The sequence below is a fragment of the Eretmochelys imbricata genome, chromosome 8 (assembly GCF_965152235.1).
Source record: "Eretmochelys imbricata isolate rEreImb1 chromosome 8, rEreImb1.hap1, whole genome shotgun sequence".
In the NCBI taxonomy this organism is placed as follows: domain Eukaryota; kingdom Metazoa; phylum Chordata; order Testudines; family Cheloniidae; genus Eretmochelys; species Eretmochelys imbricata.
In genome coordinates this window covers 87,454,831-87,480,763 of record NC_135579.1, presented here as the reverse complement: position 1 = coordinate 87,480,763, position 25,933 = coordinate 87,454,831, and the positions used below count along the sequence as shown (strand labels likewise).

The 25,933-nt window shown below is 39.6% G+C and overlaps 1 protein-coding gene across 3 annotated transcripts in view; it reads left to right on the top strand.

The window, feature by feature from the left end:
* Nucleotides 1-20,474, top strand: part of LRRC7 (leucine rich repeat containing 7) — a 250,821-nt gene extending 230,347 nt beyond the window's left edge. For all 3 annotated transcript variants that reach the window (XM_077823907.1, XM_077823906.1, XM_077823904.1), the window contains 2 exons: nt 1,492-1,566; nt 20,367-20,474. In XM_077823907.1, coding sequence (XP_077680033.1) covers nt 1,492-1,566; nt 20,367-20,474 — 183 coding nt within the window. The remainder of the gene's footprint in view (nt 1-1,491; nt 1,567-20,366) is intronic.
* The last annotated feature ends 5,459 nt before the right edge of the window (nt 20,475-25,933 follow it).

Below are 25,933 nucleotides of genomic sequence, written 5' to 3'. Positions count from 1 at the left end.
AGTCAATCATCTGTTTAGGAGGTCAGGAATTCTTTCTCCCATGGGCCAATTGGCAGAGATCTGGAGAGGTTTTTGCCTTTCTCACAGCACCTTAAAACCACAGTGGGTTAAGTAACTAACTGTGGTACTGGGATGGAGTTGTTTATTTGTCACAACTTGCAGCCGGTTTCCAGTGTGATTAAGTGAATAAAATGAATGTTTCCCAGAAGTAAAAGATCTGGGATTTTGGTGATGGGCCTTGGGCTCATGTGATAGGGTCAGACCTTGTGGCTTTCACGGGCCGAGGTCAGACATTGTGTCCCTCGCATTGTGGCTCACCCTCTGCCCCATCATAGGGTGAGGGTGCTCTGACTCAGAGAGAGCTGAGTCCTACCCCATATTATATGGTAAAGAGACCCTGTAACCCCCACACTTGAACCAATTAAATGCCTGATATAGGAATTACCCTATAAGTCAGAAGTAATGGGTGGATAGTGCCCCTTCTCTTGTTAAAGTTTAATAAAAGTTTAGGCCTGCTGCTTAATTCCATGTATGTCTGTCCTCATTTTGCCTCTGTGTCCATGTCTCAAGCCAATGGGGGCTGTGGGAAGCGGTGTGGGCCGAGGGATGTGCTGGCTGACCCTGCAGACACTGCAGGTAAACAAACAAAAGCCTGCCAGTGGCTTTCCCACATGGGCCGCATGCCAAAGGTTGCCAATCCCTGCCCTAACTAATTAAATTGATATCAGCAGAGAAACACCACGAGAGCACAATACAGAAGTGCTGTAACTTGGGACTGCTGCTTAGCTACTTATAAAGTTTTAGCTTTAAAGCATTAACAGGATTATTTAAAGCCTTCAGATCAGCAAACAGGCAGTTGGACAGATTTCAGGAAATGATTATATTGGTCTCTTACAGGATGTTTAGTAAGCATCAATCCTTTAAAGTTCTTTATGAAAGCTTCTCTAATGATTGTAGCCAGGTACTTGCTTGATAAAACAGTATTTCACTGAAGTAAAAGTCTATAATCACTGGTCTACTTCTGTTCATACAAATCTGTATAAAGCTTTTAAACTTGTAATAGGTAAAATTATCAATGAGAGAAACAGTTCTAACACATCTTTGAAAGGTGCATGCGATAATTGGGGTCAAATCTACAGGGTATATTCAGAAAAGCTGAGTACTGGAAGGATTCCAGATGATTTAAAATAAAAATGTCCTATGGTGCATATATAGTTCAACACCATGCTTCTGGAGCTGGACAAATCACTCTTAGTGACTGGTTCATGTATGTATATTTCTAAATTATTATTGCGTGGTGACTGGCAGTTTTTCTATTGTTGCACAATATCAGATCTTTTTAAATCTCAGTGAATGGGACCTTTTAGAAACTGAGCTACATAGAAATGGGGTCATTGCTGAAGTTTCTCCATTTTTAATACAAAATATCAAAAGAACCTTTAGCTAGTGCTTGGTAATAGAATCCTAACCTCTGTTACTTCTGACTTATAGGGTATCTTTGTTACTAGGGTTCAGCCTGATGGACCAGCATCCAGCCTGCTCCAGCCTGGTGATAAGATCCTTAAGGTAAGAGGGAACTATGTTTTTTGTTTAGTTTGTAATTTTAATTTAGTTCTAGATCAAATTTGCACAATATACAAATAAGTTTTTCCTCACTGCCAATTAGTTTATACATTCCCACTTTTTGTTAGCTAATTTATTTTATTAATTTAGTTTATAATTAATTCATAGTACTTTATTTAGGGCTAGATATTTCTCTTCCCTTTCTCAGAGGGAATGGGAACAAACCAGTGTGGAAGGGATGGGAAACATGAAGAAAGGAGACAACTTGTCTCAGTGTCATGCACCACCTTCCTGAGAGCAGAAGAAACCCCTCCTGGAGAAATCTCTGAGATCAGAGAGTGGTGTTACACAGTAGTGGGGCATGAGGTCCAAGCAGCATTCATTCTTCTCTGTGGCTTCTGCTCCCTCAGAGGATATAGTGCTCAGGCACAGGAGGAAAGAGCTAATGGCAACATAGAGGAGGCTACTAGACCCTGCAGAGAATGGTTCAGAGAGAAAGTCTGTTGCCATGGTTGGCTCAGGCTCCATAGGCTTATGCTTTGGATACACAGGATCTAGAAACTGTGACCTTTCTCCCTCCCATAGACCACAGTCTGCTCCTTTTTGAAATGAGCCTGTGGCATCAAGATAAACCTAGTAAACGGTTTTTTCCCTATTGTTTTTGCCCTCCCATGTACTTTTCAGAGAGGGGAGCATTGGGCTCTTCTTTATGTACAGTGAGGTGCCTGTCTCGTTACCTCTGTCTACATGCAATGCACATAGAGCAATAATCAGTTCCGGAGAACAGATTGACCAAAAATAAAGAATGGTCCTCCACACAGTTCTCACACACAGGTAAAACCCTGGAAAAAATAAATGTGCTTGGCATCAAGATCAACAGATTCCAGCTCTGTTAAACTAACAGGATAATACACTCCAGAGGAAAGGCATCTTCACTGGTAATGCCCTTTCACCTGCCCTGCAGAGTTGAAATCATGGATCTATTAGCAGGAATATGATCTCAAGCTATCTGGATGATGTGGGTAAGGATCTGTAAAGGACCAAACTATATATAAACCCATACTTCAAATGGTAACAGATAGAACAGTCCCATTTATTGTCTTTAAATGCAAAGCAAACAATAGAGCTACTCTGAGATAATAAAAAGCAGATTTACCTATAACTTTCTAAAATTAATAGTGACTAAAAGAAGTAAACATAGTGTATGCAATATTTTTTACCTCAACAATTGTGCTGTTGTATAAATGCATAACATCATGCTATTTCAGTGTTATTCCTTTGTTTCTTGTATGTGAATGAAAGCAAGAATTTGAACATTTTATTAAGTGGCTGACAACTCGAGTCATGTTTATGATTTTCACATTTTCTTCCAGTATAAGACCAAATTTCTCTGCAGTCACATTTTCACAAAGAAATGTGACTGCAGTACGTTGCCTCTGCTTCACTGTGGGAATATCTTTGAAATACTCTCACCAAAAGAACTGACATCCCTTGTGCTGGAGAACAAAAACATGTGAATGGCCTCAGAAGAAACCTGGGGCCTTTTTTGTCAATTGATATCAAATGAAAGCTCTACATTTTAGTATGGACTATTTAAATTAAGTCCCCTGGTGTAATCCAGGCAAAGGCAAGGAAAGTTGCCCTGATGGCATTTTAGAAATTCTCCACTGGTGGAAGATCAAGATTTCCCACTCAGAAGTAATGGCAAATAACTATATTTTTTCCAAAAAAGATGCTTTTCTACAGAATCCTGGAAACCATTATTTTTACCTGGAAAATGTATTGTCACTGTAAATGGTATTTTCAGGCAGAGTGAGTATGTGCGTGAGGGAAGAGTGATTATAGCTGTGCAAAAGGTTCATAGCAGACTTTGAAACCTCTTGAACTTATCCTGGGGTTGAGGCTCATTGCATTTTGCAAACTTCTATAATGGGGCAATCTGCAATTACACTACTGTATCATACCTGTGCCTCTGTTCTCCCTTGCACTAGAAAGAATCTCATTGACTTCAACAAGCTTTGAATCAGGCCTTCATTGTTGCTAATTTGTTTGCAGTTAACATACATCTATATGAACTAATTTATTAATGTTATATTATACAATTACTTGTTCCCAGAGAGAAATGAATTAAAGAAATCAGCCAACAAATCTAAAATAAGTGTTTTAAATAAGCAACAGCTAGAATTATAAAGCAGAACATTGAAGGTAGGTTAAATAAAGTAAAGCAATCAAAGAATAGTACAAAAATTAGTGAGGTAAGAATGTTGTCTAATGTGCAGAAACTGTGGGAGTATTCCTGATAGAATCCTTTGTAGTTTGTACTGTTTTATGCAACTGTGGATGATGGATTCTACTATTCTGTACATTTTATCATTTTTATCTAGGGTATACAGTTCACACCTAGTTTAATTTCATAATTGTCATGTTATCTCAAATGATTTTTCATGATGTCATACAACAGGGACACTTGTGGACAAGCACTCACAGTACAACATGTTAATGGCATTGAGTTATCTACCATTAACAGTGACATTAGCATGTGTCACTGCTCTAATAAATTGTTCTGTACTTCCTACATTATAGCCTGATAATTGCAGAAGTGCAGTAATTTGACCGACCCCATGAGAGATAATTTCTGGAAATACCTTTGACACTGGGTTGACTCAGTGCTTTTTAGAATCAAAGCAACTGATTTCAAGAGATGCAAAGGAATGCTGGAGGTATAATAGCAGCAATACATAATTGCATGGGATGCCTGCTTTCCATTTAAATTATTCAGAATTTTTCTGTTAATCTGGTCTGTACTCCTTCACTTATACATCAACAGGCAGGAGTCTTCATGATATAATTAAATACAGGAAAGACAAAACATATTTATTCCAAATAGGTGACAAGTAATAATAATACATTTACCTGCAACTTTTGGAACTGCATTCTCTTTCTTTAATGCTGTCCATACCGCAAGAGTGAATGCACTGTAACTGAAAAACAATGCAGATGGTTTACCTGCCAACCTAATTTATTATACTTTTTATAATTCTGATCTCATTTGGATAGTGACACTCAATTAATTATGATTACTTTGTTGTTTAGAGGGAAAGCAGGTTAGAGGAAAATATTTATTGTACCTAGTAGACTGCAAGGTCTAACATCATGATTCATGGTGGTAGCCTAGAACCAATTTTGCCTGTGAACACCATTCAATTACCGTAGGTAACTGAAAAACAGCTTCAAGTGCAAAACAATTAAAGAAGTGCAACTGTCTCCTATTAGTGAACTACTTTAGCAAAGTTTATCCAGTAAATAAAATAGGATTGCATGTGACCCGTATGTAGAAATGTGGAGAGAAGAGGAAGCATGCAAGCAGCCTTTGCTTCCCCAACTGTGCACCCTTAAAAGGTGTGGGAAGAAAGTGATGCTCAGCTCTCCCTCTCCTCTGTGCAATGCCTGGCAAAGCTGTGTGTCAGAGGATGTAAACTGAACTTCATGAAGAGGTATAGCAGCAGTCACAATACCTGCCTCTACCTGGGTGGTGCTGCCACTGGGGTAGTGCCTTTCAGGCACAATTAAGTCAAGGGAGTTTACATTGCTGTTTTGTTCTGAAGAGTGACTTTCTAAAAATGGCATCACGACATTCCAGGTTTATTTCTCACAGTTTCCATATCAAATGTAATATGTTTTTTCTCAGGACCAAACTCAAGCTGGGAAGTATCACTCAAGAAAGGTTTTACTTTTGTACATTATCACCAGTAACAGACACACACTAGGCAAATTATGTCCTCAGTTACCCTTGTGCAACCCTACTGTCTTCCAATTATAGGTTCGCTTGTATCTGTACAACGCCACATAAGGCTAATGGGGTTGTGCAGAAGTCAGTGAGTGATCTGACCTGCAGAACCTCTATTACTGATAATGGTGTGCAAGGATGAGAGAACCCAGCTTGTGCCTGAGAGTCCAGGTAAATTTACGGAATTGGCAAAGTATAATCTATTTACTTTTATACAGAGCAAATTCAATTTGGAATCAGTAAGACAGTAACCATGGAACTCCATATGCCAATTTTTTCAGAGTAACTTTTCAGAGTAGAACTGTACATTTAGAAACTGAGTTTTAAAAACCACGATAGTGATTTGAAATAATGATTATCAATCTTAAATCAAAATGTTTGTTATCAATTTAAGGCAGCAAAAATTCCTTAATCATATAGTAAATCAGCAAGGTGTGGTAGTACTCATTGTCTTGCCTCTGATAATGTTTACAATGTAGTTTAGAATTATGGAAATAATAACCTGAATATCTAAATAATCTTAATATTATTGGGTATATAAACTCAACAGTTAATAACTTGACAAACAATTTTAAGTAAAGTATTCCATGACATGTATGTCTTTATCTGTCTCGTTAACCATTTTATGACATTTTCTTTAAGATCAATATACAATTGGAATATTTTGATCAGAAAACTTTGAAAGTACCCGGGTGATAGTGTGGGATATGTGACCTTTCCAGACATAAATATCTACAGCTTTCAGAGCTGTACAAGCACCGGAAGGAAGCAGATCTTGGCACCACAGCAGCCTGGCCTATTCAGAGTCAGTTTGTTGCATATGCTCCAGAAGAACCAGGTCCATGCTGACATGTTAAAAAACAAGCTGGGAGATTTCATGCAGTCATGCGCCCACAGGTTATGTTTCATGGGCATTAGTTCTCTCTTTATGGCCATTCACCTCTAGTAATATTGGAGTAGCTGTCCTGCAAGTGTGGGGACAAATTGGATCCAAACCAAACTATGAACCAAGATTTTATTTTTTAAAAACAAAAGACATTATTGGATTAAATCTGCTTCTATGTTCGGTTCTCACCCTAGTTACCAGTTTGGATCTTTTTAAGGGCTCCTCCTTTCTTCTCCAGGTATAGAAGGGTGTTGTTGGGAAAGGATAGGAAAAGCTCATCACCCTTATCTCCTTGCCCCAGTCACCTGTCATTTTTTACTTCGTCAGCTGTATGGTGCTTGTCCCCCTTCCTGTTTATAGCTCAGTGGTTCCCAAACTTGTTCCGCCGCTTGTGCAGGGAAAGCCCCTGATGGGCCGGGGACCGGTTTGTTTACCTTCCGTGTCCGCAGGTTTGGCCGATCGCAGCTCCCAGTGGCCGCGGTTCACTGCTCCAGGCCAATGGGAGCTGCTGGAAGCGGCGGCCAGTATGTCCCTCGGCCTGCGCCGCTTCTAGCAGCTCCTATTGGCCTGGAGCAGCGAACCGTGGCCACTGGGAGCCGTGATGGGTCGAACCTGTGGACGGAGAAGGTAAACAAACTGGCCCGGGCTGCCAGGGCCTTTCCCTGCAGAAGCGGCGGAACAAGTTTGGGAACCACTGTTATAGCTAGTCAAAAACATTGTTTTCATCAAAATTTCACCATATTTATGTTGACATTCCAAAATTTTAAATTTTTTAACCAGTTCTATTCCTAGACAACATCTGGAACAGAGCTGTCAGCTAGAGAAGGCCCAAACTGCACTTTGCAGAGTGACACCTGATGACTTCATTATTTGGATTACAGAAATGTCTAGAGCAACCCAAACCCAAGATTGAAGTCCTGTTTTGCTAAGCACTACATACACAGTAAAACTGTAAGAAACCGTCCTTATCTTGAAGAGCGCAGACTCTAATAGGCAAAGGCAGACAAAGTATTATCACCCCTCTTTCACAAATAGGGAATTAAGTCTGGTTAAGTGACTTGCCTGTGATCACAGACAGGAATTGAACCCGGATTGCCAATCCAGTGTCTTAACCACAAGACCAGCTTGCTTCCTCACAGTGAAATGTTGGTGGATTCTTGGAGCATGCTCATTCTTAGTAGCCCTATTGCCACTTATAGCTAATTAGCTGTGTCAAATCTGAGATATAAATATCTTTCTTACTGTAGGTTATGCATTTTAAGATCTATATAAAGATAGATATGCACCCAACCCTTCTGTGCACAAAATTCTCAGTGCTTAAACCGGAGTCCTGCATGTAGAGGGCTTGCTGGATTGGACTCCTATACACTTAGGTCCAGATTCACAAAGGGATTAAAGTGTCTAACTGCCACTAACTGCTTAATTCCAACATTTAGCTACCACTGGCATTCACCACTTAGCTGCTGCCTAATTCTGTAGGCCTCTAAGTCTATCTTTCTGCCAGTATAGGCACCTAAATATCTGCTGCTGAGCATGTGCACAGCTAACTCAGTGCTGATGTCCAGGTGCCTATCTCATGCCTAAGCCGTGGCAGAATTGTAAAATTGCCCTACCTTTGTCACCTGCAGGGCCTGATCCAGTAGATGTACTCGAAGGCCAGAGGAGGAAGTGATGGTCGTACCTTTATAATCTTTAGCTGAGTAGTTAGCACAGTCACCCAGGATATTCTCTGTTCAATTCTCTGTTCAGATCTCTATTTAATTGGTTATACAAAATGGAACAATTTCAACAGGAGAGACAGAGAGACACTCCGTAATATCCCATAGCTCAGTGATTAGAGCACTCTTCTGATTCAAATTCCTGCTCCACACCAGATAGAAGGAGGAATGGAATTGACTTGATTGACTGCTATAACCACTAGGCAAAAGCTAATAAAGTGGGGAGGAAGCACAAGCACCACTGGTTTTTTTTTTTTTCAAGAAAGGGCTTAGGCACCGAACTCCAGGAGAGGGTTCATGGCTCTTAATCCCGAGCAGAGATAGGCATCTCTCTTTGGCCTGGATTTAGGCAGCTAAATTCCTTTGAGAAGTGGAACTTAAACTGCACCTGTCTCCTCAGCATTTCCTACTGGCTGTGTGAGGCAGCTCCCTGTTCAGTGTGCTGGCTTTTGTGAATACCATTCTTAGGCACCTAACTCTCCGCAGGCCTGGGCACCTAACTTGGGACTATGAATTCCACAGAGTGGCAGGCCACCCAAGCATCACAGTACCAAGTATTGCAAGGCCTAAGTCCCTTTGTGACTCGCCCTTTGGAGAGAGACAAAGTGGGTGAGGTAATATCTTTTATTGGACCCACTTCTGATGGTGGAGGACAAGTTTTTGAGCTTCACAAAGCTCTTCCTCAGGTCAGGTCTGCCGAGAAGAGCTCTGTGAAGCTCAAAGGCTTATCCCTTTCATCAACAAAAGCTGGTGCAAAAAAAGATGTTGCCCCACTCACCTTGTTCTCTCTCATATGCTGGGACCAACACAGCCACAAGAACTCTACCCCTTAAGGTCTGATTCTGCCACCCTTTCTCATGTAGTTTAGTATTTTACGTAAGTAGCCAGAAGTAAGATTGTAGCTATCCGAATGTAAGAGAAATTAGTTCAATTTGTTAGAAATTCACTTTATACCATGCCATCTGCTGTAATTTTATTAAAATGGACTGAAGGCAGTAGAAATTAAACTGTGCTTTAGTCTGCATGTAAGGCAAAGTGTCCTTTTAATTTTTTTAAACATCAATAATATATCATCCAAAATAGCTTAAAGAAATAATCGCTGTGGCTTCTGAATTTTCCAAAATATAAATTGATTTAATATTGCTGCCTTTAAAAGCTGACTTGGCTTTAGTGGATCAGTGATGAAAACTTGTACTGACACAAAAAACACTGGAGAAAATAATACAGTGACTACATTGTGAATCAATGCAAAATTGATTAAGTCAGCCCACTCATACATCCCTAAATCTGCACCTAATTAATGGCAGTGCTCTCAAAGTCAGTTTTATTGTCTGAAATATGAACTCATTCAACAAAATAGTGTGGAGCAAGAATGGAATGGTCAATACTTCCTTCATTTTCTCACATGATATGCTTACCCTGTATTATTCTTGATCAAAGAATGTTTTATTGTTCATGGTTGGGGAGTTTTTGTGGGGTGCCGTAAGCACCTTGGTAGGAGAAAAGTTACGCATTAAAATGTAAGGGCCTGGTGCTTACCTATTTGGATTTTCCCCATGTGGTTAAGGAAATTGCTAATTCTTAGTTACGCAGTTTCCTCCTCCTGTGTTCTTCCATTAGGAGAATAGTTCTTCCATTATCCCCAGGCAAAACTCGAAGAAACTTTGGTCCTCAAAATGTTGTGGAACTCTTTTTCCTCTGCACTGCCACGAGACATCTTCCCTCCCATTCCCACAGCCCCATATTTCCCAAATTCAATTTAATCTCTCATTGGCCAATCCCCCTCCTAATCTCTCCCTGGAGGAGGAGAGAGGGAGGGTTCCCAGGACAGGGGAGGAGCCCTTGAAAGTTAACATAAATCAGTTTGGCTCACAGATTTGGTGTGGGGAGGGACATTCTGTAGGAAGTAGCCAGCTTGCCCCTTTCAGTACTGTAGCGGCCCAACCACAAAAAGCATCTGCAAAGGGGCTTCTACCAGGATGTGGAAGGATAGGTGGCGGAGTATAGTGCAGAGACTGCACTCTTCCACATCCTTTAGGCCAAGTACTCTGGGATCTGCTACCATTCACTCATAAAAGTGGAGAATAGTGTTGTACTCTGACTGGAAGGAAGGGTTGAGAGTGACATACAGACATGAATACTCTCTCAAGGAGCTGAAGAGAACTTCACTGCAGTAATACAGAATTGGTCACTTTTTTGATGCTCCTTACCTTCCCCAGGGCAGGGCTCTCCATATCCTCCCACACTAGCCCCTTTTAGTCTTCTCCAACTATCCAAACATTTACTCATTACAAGAGGAAACTCTCCTAGCCACATTGAAGGGCCCAAGCATCACCCCCACCACCAACTGAATCTTTCTCTCTCTTTTTCTGAGTCAGCCCTCCTTCCTCTACCCATTTTCATAGAAATGAAGGATTGGAAGGGACCTCAGTGGGTCATCTAGTCCAGTCCTCTGAACTGAGGCAGGACTAAGTATTACCTAGATCATCCCTGACAGGTGTTTGCCTAACCTGCTCTTAAAAACCTTGAGGGACAGAGATTCCGCAACCTCCGTAGGTAATTTGTTCCAGTACTTAACTACCCTGACGGTTAGGAAGTGTTTCCTAGTGTCTAACCTGAATCTTCCTTGCTGCAACTTAAACCCATTACTTCTTGTTCTGAACATCTCTCCCAGTGCTTCAGTTTGGAACTGTACCTCCCAATTTAACTTTCTATTTGAATAAAACAGTTTAACATTGTTTTAAACATGCTTCTAGGACATAAACTTCTCCTCAGTGTGGAACATCAGAAATGAAGACTGCTTACTAGCTGAAATAGATGGAGATGTGGGAAGCAGCAGCAAGTAGCAAAATGACCACTTTAGGGCTACAGGTACTTCTCTCTGCCAAATTTAAAGAGTGAGACCAACAAAAGGCATTTTGGAAAAAGGTTCCACTAGAGAATAACATGGAAGTTAAAATGGGAGGCTTTTCTAGGAGAGGAGAAAGTTGTGTGTGCTATCACTGAACATATGGCCTTTTTCTTCCCTGGCCCTCCGGTAGCATGGGGTACAAAAAATTGTTATTGTAGTATTAGTATTTGGCTTGAATAGCACAAAATGAGCTTTCTTCGCTCATTTCCATCCCAAGGAATTGATTGAAATCAGAGTTGCTAAAAAACAAACAAAGAAAAAACATATGCCCTGAGTGGCAAATTTGAGAAACATCTGAAAATGTGGATGCGTTTGGATCTGGGGTATTGTTTCAATCCATTATACAATCAGATTCCGGGCCCAAATTTTGGATTGTAGTGGGGATATAGGCTTCCCCAGAATTTGGAGGTGTTCAAATTGGGATATTAGGTTTGGGTCCACTTGGGCCTAATTCTCCTCTGCCTTATTTATAAACATTGCAGAAACTGATAACTACTCTCTGAGTATGGTTTTTCAACAAGTTGTGTACCCACCTTATAGTAATTTTATCTAGGCCACGTTTCCCTCGTTTGCTTATGAGAATGTTATGTGGGACTGTGTCAGAAGCCTCAATAAAATCAAGTTGTATCACGTCTGTTGCTTCTCCCCAATCCAGTAGGTCTGTAAGTCTGTCAGAGGACAAAACAGGTACTGTGTTTGCTTTCTCCAGTCATCTGGCACTTCACCCATCTTCCATAAATTCTTGAAGACAATCAGTAATGGTTCCAACATAGCTTCTGCTAGTTCCTTAAGTACTCTGGGTGAATTTCATCAGGCCCTGCTGACTTGAATACATCTTGTAAAAAGCTGCATTATTATCCTAAAACCACAGAAAGTTTAGTGGATTTATAGTCTTTTTAAAATGCAATTAACAGTATGAAATTATTCTGGAGTTTTTGTACTCTGAGATTATCAATAAAGTTTAACTGAAATAAATTGAAAATGTAATTCAGGGATTTTAATGGGTTGGTTTTGCTCTGTTTTAATCCATGAAGATGTTTACTGTCTATTGTTATAAAGAAGTCACTCAAATGAGGAAAAAAGATGTACTAATTAATGTATTAGATTAAGGAGAATTTGTCATATGCACAGTAAACACAATAACAGAATTCTCTGGTTTGTTATTAATTCATAGCTGAATATGACTGTTCAAACTTTAAGGCCAGATAGTTTTCTTATGGTTTTGATATGGAGAGTCCTGGGACTCAAGACACCTGTGTTCCATTCCCAGTTCTGCGTCAGACTTCTTTAACTAAGTAAGGCCTGGTCTACACTGGGAGGGGGAGGGGAGGCAAGCTAAGTTGGTCTAAGTTATGCAGCTTCAGTTACGAAAATAGCATAGCTGAAGTTGACGTATTTAGAGCTCTTACCGCGGTGTCTTCATGGCGGTAGGTCGACTGCTGCTGCTCCCCCGTCAACTCCGCCTACGCTTCTCACTCCAGTGGAGTACCAGAGTAGATGGGAGAGCGCTCAGCGGTCTATTTATTGTGTCTTCACTACAGGCAATAAATCGACCCCTGCTGGATCGATCGCTCCGGTGGTAAGTGTAGACATGCCCTAGGGGTTGGTCTACACTGGAAACTTACATCAGCATAGCCCTCAGTGTAAACAGCAGTAGGTCAATGGAAGAATTCTTCTGTTGACCTAGCTACTGCCTCTCAGGGAAGTGAATTACCTATGCTGATGGGAGAATCACTGTGGTTCTGTTGTAGCAGTTGATGTGTAGACATAGCCTAAGTCACTTAAACATTCTGTATGCCAATATCACCACTTATAAAAGGGGATATTAATACAGATATCACATGGAACTATTGTGAGGTTTAATTGATTAATGTTTGTAAAGTGCTTTAAGATCCTCAGGTAGAAGGTGCTGTATTGATGCCAAGTGTTAATTATTTGGAGGATGAAAATTCATTGTTTCTGTAGCTTCCTTTTGGCTTCTTTGTGGAACATTAAACTATATCTCATTATCAACCAGAATTCTCATATCTTTCTTCTGTCACTCATAAACTCATAGATAATTTAACTGCTTATCAGGTAAGAAACATTTATATTGTTATAAAAATGGCAGGAATTTTAATAGATCATTTTAGAATGACTATACTGTAAAAGTCCAGAAAACATGACAAGAAAAATATCTAGTTATCCCAAATAACTTTTGCTTTCATATGTTAGCGTCCTTCAAGTCCAGCAACATCAGCATAAAAAGTATTATTTTCAGAGAGCAGCAGGCAGCCAATTTTCATGTTATTTTAAGTGAGAAAATGCAGAATGTGACTTTCCCCTGTAAAAAAGTGGAAATAAAAAATAACGCCTCAGTTCTTCCCCCTTACACACATTGAGTAGTGTCTTATTCTACAAGTAGTATCTTTGACTTCAGTGGAACTACTCCAAAGGGCTATGGTGGCAGAACCTTGCCCTGAATGAATGCAAACCATCAAGATTATTTGCTACTTACCAAGAAGTGTTTCCTATATTTGATGGGTACACAATACACAGTGATTGGGGAAAGAAAGGCTCGTACTCAAGTGACCAAACTTTGCCAGCTCTCAAAACAAAATATGGAGACGCCTTGGAGAAAAAGTTGGTTGTGCACGATATCGTCTCCTAAAGGCAGAGTATATATGTGAAACCACTGCTCACAGGGCTCACCAGTCCTTAGGATGTTTAATGTGATGGTGTGATGAGCAGAGTGGAAAAAAGGGGATCTCTACAGGTAGAAGCTGTTCAAGGAGGCTGGGCAAGTCATGCAAATGAGCTCCTGTCCACTCTAGCCCTCTGAGCAGCCTTGTGCAGTTTATCTGGGGCTGTGAGGGTTGCAGGAGTTACATCTGCCATGGAAATGGCAGAGGATGAGACCTTAATCTGCACCTTGCAGTAGTACTAAAGGGGGGACAGTGGTGGGCCTTCTCCACTCCTACAGTTTTCATGGGGAGAAAGGGATATTCAGCTCAGTGGACTTTGTCACTGCTCTGTGGCTAATATAGTATTTACACAGGCTGGGATTTCAAAGGAGTGTAAAGGAGTTAGGTGCCTAACTTCTGTTGAATTTCAGAGGGATTTGGGTGCGTACTTCCCATTAGTTCCTTCAGAAATACCAGCCAAAATCAACAGGGGTTGCAAGTGCTGTGCCCCTTCCAGGATCAAGTACAATATCTGTCAAGATTCCACCAAGGGTAGACAGGGCCAAGGGTCAGAGCAGGGGCAAAACCAAGGCTGGGATAAGAGAGGATTTTGTAGTCAGGTCCAGCCAGGGTTGATACCAAGGGTCTGAGTCTGAGTCAGGTTGCAGGGTCCGAGTCAGGAGGCAAAGTCCAAATCAAGGCAAAGTCAAGCCAGCACTTCATGAGCAAGGAACAGTTATGACAGCTACAGAAGTTCTATACTGTTGTCTGGAAACTTCCTGGAATACCTCTTGGGTTTATATAGGGCAAGGAGCCACAGGCTTTCTGTCTGTCAAACCCTTGAGACGGAACTTCCCATGGTCTGGGTCCACAGCAGATCACAGGAAGTGAAGCACAAGTTAGTTACAGCTGCCGCTGGGTGACAACCTGGAGCTGCCAGCTGCCTGGTAGCTCTACAGGCCTGGGTTCTAGACTCAGACTTTAAGGTCAAAGGGGAACATTGTGATCTTCTAGTCTGACCTCCTGCACATTGCAGACCACAGAACCTCACCTCACCTGTGGGGCCTTACAATATCACTCTATTTCCAAGGTGATTATATGTGCTGTAGTGTGCATTCATCTTGAGACAAATGTGGCTAATCCAGTTCCTCTGAACTAGGAAGTATATCTAACCTGTGGGTATACAACAAACAGTAATGGGTCATAGAGTGGCCCATTTTAGCTTGAAGAAGCTAAAATTCCATCATCAAGCTGAAGGATGGTTGAGGTAATTTCCCTTTCTCTGTTGGATTTCATCTCACTACTAGATACTGCCCCACCAGAGATTATTTACCTCAAGGAATCTTAATACCCTCTGACAAGCCAATACAGGTTATTATATGTGATTGAACTGTACTATCAGAGTCTGAGTTAGACAGTAACTGGGGTCAGGGACTGTCATCGTAAATATTTGTTCTGTACCAAATGCACTGCTGACACTCAGTAAATAATAAGTTATTAATAATGATAACATAGTGGCAAATTATCCAGAACCCAGCCACTATGCTTTCCTTTTTCAGATTTCAGAACCTGGCCATTGCTTAAATTCTGGCCAACAAACTTGGGATGGATTCTTGGTAAGTCTGCCATTGAATTAGACTTGATGAGGATTTTTCTGTAAAGATGGTATAAATGGTGAAAGAATGTTATAAAACTTATTTCTTTTCATTGCAGATGGCAGTGAGAACACATGAAGAGGCAGATACTTCCTGATCCCATTTCAGAGTCAATCTTCTGTCCTGAAGAAATATTGTATAACACAGTCCATTGTAGAGCATGTTTAGAATGTCTGAGGTATCAAAAGAGAGATTTTTGTGTGTGTATTGAGGAAGCTGTTTAGCTCACCCCATGTAAAATATTTTGGGTTTTTGCAATAACATGCATGCTATGTGACATGGCCCATGAATGGGGAACATTTCTCCTCAAAAAGCCTACCCTTCCTGTTTTGTTTTTTTTAAAGTCAACATTGAATTTTTTAGGAATGGTGCGGAAATAATGGCAAATATACAGACCCAATCTACAGAAGTTCCCACTGAGTAAATCACGTTACAAATGTTTCAGGGAAAGATTTTTGGGCCAGGGCTAAAGATACCAGGAAACCACATGCTTTGCAGGTGAAGAACTGCTAATTCCTCAGAAATGTCCCTTCTTTTTCAAGGCCATTCAGCTATAGGGACTTTGGAATGGATCGTATTTAATTTCTCAGTACAATAGCTCCCTATTAATTTTCAACATGACCAGGTCAGAAAAACCTCCAGAGCAACAGCAACATGAAGTGTGTCTTTTCCATTTTCTCTGGAGTCCTGACTGGGAGCAACTGAAAATATCCATTCAGAGCTACAGTGCTTCATGTCCTACGTATGAAGCTTGTGAGTGTTCATGGTCTCTTGGCTTCCAGTCATGGCCTCCAGGTTAAAAATATCTCCTTCTTAACTGCTGTGAGGAATGTGACTCAGATGAAATGTCTTCCTTCAGATAAGACTGAAGGATTTTGCTGTACCTTCTGAAGCAGCAACAAGCATCTGAAGCAGAAATGATGGTAAGAAAGGAAAACTGTAGCAGGAGCATAAGTGGAGATGAGTCTTCAATTCCTTGGCTGATTTTTCTATGCTTTTTGTTTCCTTTTGTGGTGCACTGAGTCTCCAAGCCTGTTATGCAGTTCAGGTGTAGAGGAATTTCTAGTCTGCTTATACAGTTGCCTTCATTTGACTTTACATTGGGCATTCTGAAGCTCAAAGGTTGCTCTGTAGCAGATAAAAGAGGAGGTCTCCCTTAGAAACAGAACTGACAGTTGTCAAAGAATTTAGAATAAAATAGCGTTACTGGATCTGATTCCCACTGCCTATTTCCTTGTGTAGTCAGTTACTGCTAGGCAAAATGCATGTAAAACTATCAAATCAGAATTCTTGTCTGACATTTGGTTAACATTTTACACCCATTTTGCACTAACTTTATGGAAGTGCCATTTTCATGGATGTAAGATTATTTTTTGGGGTCTTGAATGATATTGGTAACAAAATAACACAACTCTGTAAACTACCCATTGAAGTAAACTCACTGACCTTTAATGCCTAGGCTACATTTGGAAAAAACCTGTTGGGATTAAATCATTTATTCCTGATTTTTATTTTATTTTATTTTTTTGATAACTGAAAGCTTGTCATTCAGTAGAAGCTGTAATATAATACTCTTCCTCAGTGAAGAATTACCCTCTTTCAAAATGGTTGCCATCTCTCATTGTTCTCAGTCAAAGTAACACTGCAGTAACATCATGGGTGGGGGAGAAAAAAATTACTTTGTCATTTACCATCTCTTTAATTTCATCTGGGCTATAGACACTAAAATGCATTAATCTTAATTGCATGGTCATCACTGTAGGACAGAGTTAAGGTTGTTTGGGTGGTCCTCACTGTACAATTCTATACTTTAATATGTTTGGATCCATTTTAACTTTAATCGTAACTCTGAATTTCCTGGATTTGTAATTCTTGTTTTGTTTTTATTTTATTGGTTGGGGGAGGGGGGAGATAATTAAAACATCCCTGTAATATATTTTCACAGTAAATTATTGATATGTACTCTCAACCTTGCCTCCATCTTAACATAATTGTTTGTCTAGGAATTAGATCTAAATGACTATGCAGGGTACAAGGCAATGGAGAGCAAGGCCCATAAATCCTAGATATACATGGATTTAATAGCATGTGTTACAGAGTGTGGGGGTGATACAGCACATAGGCTGAAAGAAAAAGAGGATTCCTGATTGTCATTTATCCATATGTTACCTAACAGAGAATGTTCTTTCCAGTTTTGGCCTGTTTCAGCTGCTCTGGAAGTGTAATGTGGGGTATACTGGCACCCTGGGAAACACTCCCTCTCTAAAGAGGGTTTCTCCAGTGACTAGGGCTGGTCCTATGCAAACCTCACTTGCAGAATCCAGCATCTTGTGGCTAGGAGTGCACTGTTCTTTGGCTTATTCTAAGTGAGTAGAACAGATTGCAGGAAGCTGTGTGACTGTGCTGTAACAAAGATCAGCTAATGAGGTCGCTGTGTATAACGCTAGGGGCCAAGGAGGCCCCAAACACAGCCCTGAATGCCAGAGTATCCTTTTGTGGGTTTACTTTTTGGAACACAAATGAATGCCTTTGAAACCTTTTTCTGCCTGATATTTGTACTGTTTCTCAGTGCTAAATTATATTACTGTATGAAGCAAAACAAAAATTAATAAAAGGAGTTGCTCTTTACTGTAGTGTTGTCTTTCTTTTCAGCATGGTTCTGCCTGTTACTTCTTTACTTATACCTTTAAAGTACATGTATATAACTGTTGTGGCTACTTTGCTGTTACTACATGGCACTTTCCCTACCTTCTGTTTCCCCACCATGAGGAGTTTGCATCCTGAATCCTTTGCATCCATTACGCATTAGTGTGTTGATGAAGATTTCAACTGTGCGGTTGCCTTTCAAATGAGAGATTCTTCATGATTCATGAAGAACAGAATAAAATGGACTCTTTCATTTATTCACCACACATAGGGGCCTGATCCTTTGCTTTTTCAAGACAATGGATGTGTTCAAGTAGAACAGGATCTGGACCCACATGTAGCTTCTTCAGAAATTGCAGATCCGCTCAGATGTTATCATTTCTTTATTTTTAATTTATGAAATATACTTCTCCAACAAAATTCAAACCTCTTTACAAAAATGAAAAAACAATGAACAACAAATATCAGAACAAAATGTATTTCCAGCCCAAACCGCTTGGAACCTGCCTCTTCAGTCACCTCTCCTATCTTTGACAAAAGCCCATGAAAACAGATGAGCCTTTGTACCTTGGACTTGCATAGACCAAGAGTGGAAGATCTTCCATCAAGAGGTCCTGTTTCTTGCCCCTAGATATTCAAATTTAGTGACTTAGTAAAATTGCCACCACTGATGACAACTTTATGCAGTGTTTGTGAAGAGAGTTGCATGTGTGAGAGACATCATCATTTGGAATTTAGGGACGTTAATCCTGACTTAGACTGATGTAACCAAAAGCAGAATTTGGCCCATCTAGTTCACACCAATTCTGTAGAAATACAGCATTTTTTTTCTTGGGATTCATAGTAATCACCTAGTATTTTTAAAAACTTAATGAAATCCTCATGTTTTTATAAGTAATCTATTCATACTTTCAAATACCAGACCCCTATCACATCTACCATTCAGCTTTCTGTGGTGGGCCTGAATTCAGTGCAGTTACTCCTGATTTTTCCTAATGTAAATGAGAACAGAATGTGGTCTAATACAACATACATATAATTTTTTGTGTGTAATTTCTTGGATGCAACAGAAGATATGATTAAAACACTGGCATACAGGAAAAAGTGCAGTGAAGACATTCTCCTAAAGAACATGTGAGCTACAGCATACCAGCAGTCAGAAGCGGATAAAGTACTTGAAAAAATAACACAAATTGAAATAAACTACAATTACACATCTTCTGGACATAACATGAAAACATCAATAGGTGTAGCCTGAAAAGAGGCAAAAATTCTGTGGCCCCAAGAACTTGCAGCAAGAGAGTACTGTGGCATGTTAGTCATGTGAAAGAATGCAGGACTAAATTAAAAAAAAATTCCTCTGGACTGTTGTTGCAAGTTGGCAAGGTCCTGCATACAAGGGAGTATATGTGACTGTGTTGTGTTGGGGCCACGTTGTGACTGTTGTCTGTAGGAGTATGTGGAGCGATCATACACCTGGAAATGCTTATGTCATGTAATCAGTAGTCTTATGCTTTGGCACATTTACCTTCAGTAGCTTGTCCACAAACTGGTGTTGTCTGCCCCTATGGTGATATGCCTAGACTCAACTCAAGAGCTGGATCTTTGTGCTTCTGAGGTGGGAGTAACAGGTCTGTCTGCTATGGTGTCTAGATACTACAACAGGCAAAGTAGAGATTAGATAGAACTAGATGTAAGCAACTTGCTCAGCAGTTACCTATCCTCCTAATACATAGTTACCCATCTGTCATTTTCCCCATCATTGTGAACTTTTCTGTTAGTAGTTAATGATGCATTAGACAGAATTAACTTCCTTGGAATTTTCATTTGGAAACTACAGGGATTAACACCCTATAAATTGCTAAAATTATTGATAGATTCAGAGGGCATGCTTCCTGACTAAAGGACTCAGTCTGCAGCCCCTCTGCATGCAGAACTCCCAATAGCTTCATTTAGGAGTTCCACACAGTAACTTCACCATCTGGCTATCACTGCAGATAGCTCACTCTTTATTCAACTGACCTATCCACTTTGTCCATATAGAGTCCTTCCCTGAGTGTTTGCTGTGTTCTGTCCCTTCTATCACTGCTACACGATGCTACCATAACATGTACATACTTGGCTACACCTTCTGCTTGCTTGGAGACCTCTGAAACTAACTTCTTACGCTTTGTCAAACTATGCTTGCTGGGGTAACATCTACTTTATGTATCCCAAGATTAAATCTATACCTTTGATGGTCCAGTTAAATCTCTAATTTTATAGCTCTACTGTTGTGTAAGATACTGTTATAGCAGGATTTTTTAAAAAGTTATAAGAAGTGAATTGTTGCACTATTATTATTTAATTAGAACATTATTGTTATTCTCTTCAAGGTATGGAATCACATTTCCACCAATCAAAAGTAATCAATGTTCTTTTTAATTTTTGAACCATCAAGTTTCTTTTACTTTAATTTTCAGCTCTCCTCCAAAAAATGAAAAAGTGCTAAACATAACTTCATTTGATTGTTTCCTGTTTTCATTTGTGTGTTACAGGCAAATGGACACAGTTTTGTACATATGGAACATGAGAAAGCTGTATTACTACTGAAGAGTTTCCAGAATACAGTAGACCTAGTTATTCAACGTGAGCTTACTGTCTAAGTATTTTTTATAAATAGTAAACATATGTCTAGCCAGATCTAATGTTCAAACAGAAATTTATAAGTAGGAAACAAATTTTGCCAATTGCTGGATCAATGGCAAACATTAGTGCCAAATGTATAATACTATATGTTAGTACTGCGCCTCTTGAAAAATGTTAACTATATAAATATGATGTTCATGTGGTTATGTATTAGTTTTAATTGTCAGCCTCTGGCTGTGCATTGGTGCAGTTTCTTTTTTAATCAAGTTACTTCTCAAAGTGGATTTCATATAACTTCAGAACACAGAAGCACACAAAAGCTCTTTATGAATTCTGCTGTCCATCAAAAATACTGCCTCAAAGTTGTATATATCTTTATAAAGAAAAACATATATTGAGCTGTAATTCCCATAAAATATTTCTATCACCAGTGGTATACTAAAAGATTATAGAGAAAAAATATTTTCATAGACACCACTAAGAAAGTAAATATTAAATTTGAACTTTAGTATGTTGATTTTTTCAATGCAAATATATATGCCTTATAGAAGTAACTGTACAAGTACAGTGTTTAGTGCTGAGTCCATACTAATTAGCTGAATTATTGCAATACAGCGTGAAATACTTCATAAATTATACTTTCAAGCCTGGGACCTACACATAATAGTCTAGGCAAAAATTAATTGCTTTTGTCTGATCCTTTTAGCTGATTACCTGTAAGCTTGTGAAACAGAGAAGATAATTTTAGATAGTGATGTTCCTCAAATAAAAGCAGTGAGTGGTGGGTGGCAGGAAAACCTAACGCTTTATTTTTGTGAATGTTTTAATTTATTTAAAATTATAGAACCTTTTCAGTAAATTTTGATCCCAATACTCCCACCATCTTATTCTGAGCCAGACTAGAATACCGCCGAGTAAGCATGGCCAAATCTAGCCCTTTGTGGGCAGCAGTCCTATTGAAATCAGTGGGACTACTCAGAGTCAGGTACAATACATCGCTAGTAAGACTAGATGACATTTAAAATATTTTCTCTCAGAGGTGTGCAAAATAAATAACAGTAGGTAAATCTTAGAACTGTGCTAAGGGGACAGGACTAGACACAGCACAAAGCTACAGTACATTGGTGTTAGTTCAGTAATCGAAATTTTAGTAATTCCTACGGCTGACAGCATGGAAAATCAATTTCTGTGCCATGGATAAGTCTACATATATTGGGTCAATCCTGTTTCTATTGAAGTCAATGGTAAAATAATTGTGACTGCTAATCGCAGCAGGAATGAGCCGCTTATGAGAGTTTTTGAAGGAAATAGATTGAGTATTGGTTTTACTAAACTTGAACATTTTTAAAAAACACAAATCACCTGAATTGTGGCTATTGTAGATTTTAAAGGTCACTGTCAAGAACATTTTAGTTAATTTGAGGTGTTTCTCTATTGCCTATGTAATACCAACAGACCCCGGTTGTTGACAGGCAGGATCGAACTGGGGACTTCTGGAGCTTAATGCATGAGCTAAAAGTCAACTCCTCTTAGCTAAGGCTGTAGAGCAGACTCAATCTCTCTCTCTCTTTAGGTGGTCTTAGTGCCACCAGATGGGACAGAACATCACCCCAGGAAGTGTGTGGGTTACACGTACACTAACTCAAGTTTTCCTTCTCCCCTCTGATTAATTTACATATTGACTAGTTTTAGTTTAATTGAAAAATATAATTAAACTGCTTTTTTTTTTTGTCAGTTTATGTAATGTCCTGTCTACTATATGGTCTTCTGTTGCTCATTAGATATTTGAGGTGGGGCTCGTTCCCTGATGAATGTTTTGAATTGTCTTATTTTGATTTCATTTATTTTCAGCTGGTATTTTGCAGCTGTTGCTATGTGACAATATGGTTGGAGATTTGGTCAGTCAGCTTCATCACAATGACAAATTGTGGTTCTGAAGGAATTGGGGACTTTGGGTGCATGGTAATGCAGGGTTAGGGCTTTTGTTTGTATTTACACATTTCCTGGTTTTAAAATGGTGACTGTTCACATCCCCTTTATTGTTTGCTTTCCACAAACATGAATGATTACATTTTTCACTGCAAAACTGGAAAGTTTATTCCAAACCTGCATATGTAAGTTCTCACAGAAAACAAATGTTCATTTTGTACAAGAAATTATTCAGGAGGCAGAAATACCATGTAACTTATCTGACTATAACTGATCCACACCGCGCTAATTCTAAATATTTACACCCAAATAGTTTGACTTTAGTTATTCTTTCAGCTAAGAAGAGTACAGAGGAGATGTCAAATTCCTCTATTTAGAGATATTCAGCAAATACATTCAAATTAGTTATTCAAGGTAAATTATTTATTCAGTTATTTGTTTCAGCCCGTGGTGCAGGAATGCAGCATCTTTAACAGTGTAACAGCTGCAGAATTGCAGAGGCCATTATTCAAATTCTCAGCATCATCAGCTATCCCTTTCATAATAAAACAGTCAAGAGATGCTCACATCCATTCTTTATGTGAAGAAATTCACTCAGTGTAAACACACTAAATGTAATACATTCTAGTCATTCTGTGGGAATTTCATTGTAATTTATTTGCATAGCTCAAATATTTCCCTTGACTTCTGCTTCTGGCAAGAAAACTGAGTAAATAAAAAGTTAGTTTTGAGTCACGTTGTAACATTACCTACTACAGAATGGGATGCAGCCAACCATCCGTCCCCTAAGCAAAACTAGAAGACAGACTCCTGAAGCATGTTGCAAAATTAATTAACTATTAATTAATTAATTGTAGGCTTTTTTTTTTTTTTTTAAAACAGAGACAAGTGGGTTGACAAGGGTTCTACCCTATGGAGCCTACAAACTACACAGACAACATAACAAAGAAAGATGTAGGATAACAAAAGCCAAGTGATCTTTAGTGTGTTGTTTGTGCCACATTTTGTTCTGATGGATTTCTGAGGTCCTCTTTTTATTACATACACTGATTATGCCAATGTGGTTTGTAAGCCTGAGTGTTACAAGATATTGTGGCAAGATGGCTGATTTTAGTTTGGTGGGTCCTGTGCTTTTCTTGGCAGGGAGCTAAGATGCCACCCTTTGCCTCTGCTCTTAGGTGCCAAGGGTCCCACTACTAGCCCAGGAAGGCAGTAGAGGAGGGAGGCAGGGGAGGGGTCTGAGTTTTTTCCTCGCTCTGAGTCCCAGCCTCTCTCAACCCCTGTGGGTTTCTTGCCCTCGGTCCTTAGATGCTCAGGGGGAAGGGAGTCTCCCTGGCCTGCTGGGCAGGGTCTCCCTTACTCCAGTTCTCAGATCTTCCAAATCTCACAACACATCTCAGTGAGTGGGTCCTCCTCTTCTGGCTGCTTGATGCAGGGGGTTTTATTAGGTTCCTAACAGGGCCTTAATTGACTGCAGGTGCTCCAATTAACCTGCAGCCACCTTCCCTAGTCTACAGGGAACCACGCCTTAATTAGCCTTGAGCTTATCTATCTAGCACTCTCCCACTGCTCTTTGGCCCTCCTGTATCACAATATACAAGTAGCTTTTTTGTTCTCCCTACCTCTCCTCTAGCTCTTTCTTGTCCACTGTATAGTTGGCTAGGTCTAGATCTGCATTTGGAGACTTTAACTTCCCCCTTAATTAATGAAGTCTTTGTTGGGAGTAAAACTAGACATTCCAGTGGAACCTCTATCACATTTAAGCCTTATACTGCAGATTTTGGAGACAACGGAAGCTTGGCTAAGTAAAAGAGCTTTTCCTGATAAGTGAGCAGGAGTTCAGGCTTTTCATTCAGACAGTAGTTAAGCTTCAAGATGTGTCTTCCTCACCCCCCCCAAAAAGCAAGCATGATTCTCTTTGTATTTTGTTGTATTTATATACAAATTGGCAGAGGGGAAGCTTATATTTTGAGCAACGAAGGAAGTCTTCGTTGTGGCTAATTAGGATGTGGTATTCTTGTTTTGATGTAACACACCTTTTGTCTTTTCTGGAGAGATTCAGTAGATGCAGTTAGGAAGTAACATATTATACGTATACCTTGGTTCAGCTATCTTGTTAAATTTGAGATTCTAGGGCAGGTACTGCCAGCGGATGAATAGCATATATATGACGTGGTTATTTTCATGTTTAGTCAATGAGTTCTGAGGCAGGCAGCTGTGATCTCAAAATTGCATCTAGCTTCCTGCCTCCCAGCTATTAGATAGTACACACTACACCATGTGCTTTCATATCAAGTACACAATAGCTAAAGCTCCGGAATTATTTCTTTTAGCTACTAAAGACCATGACTGAAACATGGTATTTCAGAAATAAAACCAGAAACTCCAAATTGCCTTTGGAACTTCTACCCTTTTCAATTCCCAGCTTCCTGTGGGCTTTCAGCTGTGCTAAATTTTTTGTTCCCATGGTAACACTTCTGCTAGCCCTAAAACTGTGACACTGCTTTTTAGGTTTCTGCACAACAAAGCTCATCTAGTGCTCCTCAAGTAAAGGTTAGATTAAAAGTGCAGGGCATTGCTACAATTCCCTTGTTCTGGTTTTACAGCAGCTGTTAAGGAACACAAAATGGTTACTATCACAGTTCACATGGCATGTCACTGTACAGAAACTAGAAGTTATTGTGGTTTCAACTCCCAAACACCACTATGAAAATGTATAACAAAAGTATCAACTGTATCTCAGCCAAACCTGTACAGTATTTAGCCAATGCAACAGTAACTCCCCAATCTACCATATTTACAGATAGTCATATAAAATTGGTTCAAGAAAGGGCACAACCCACTTTTGTGTTTCCAGTTTTATACAGAACCCCCTATCCAGATTTTTGGGGTTTAGGTTAGTTTCTCTTAAGCTTGTTCTGAGCCTAAAGCTCTTCTTTCCCCAGTTGCATCCAACTAGTTGATGCCACAGCTGGAATTGAGTACTGGCCAACAACCTCTGGCCACAGGTCATTCTCAGAATAGGAGAAATATCTAAAGAGACAAGACCACAGGAGACTCAATGCATTTCCTAAAGAAGTCTCCAGTCTCAATAACAATTCTTTACCCATTCTGTTTTTGTGTTTTATTATAATTAAAGATTTAACCTTTCAAGTATATTTTCATTCACTGAAATGTATTTTCTAACAAGCCAGATTTGTAAAAATATATCTCTCCCTTTATTTATCACAATCCCTCTCCTTTGTGCAATTATATTACAGCCTGATCTACTGAGAGGCTACTCAAACTATAACTAAGGTGGCTTCTTGACAGTGTCTCTACTCTGTTTATACACAGGGACAATTTTAAGGAAGTTCACTACTGACATGTAAAATAGAAATCTGCCAGCTGTTTGTTGAATTTCCCAGGCTGAAAAAGCACAGGCAGATGTTACTAGGTTTTCTGAAAATTAAGAAACTTGCAAAAAATTGCTTTAGCTCATTTGGTTATTTTTACAGCTACAAACTCATTCTATGAGCACTTCCCCGAGTATCAGTAATTCTTGACA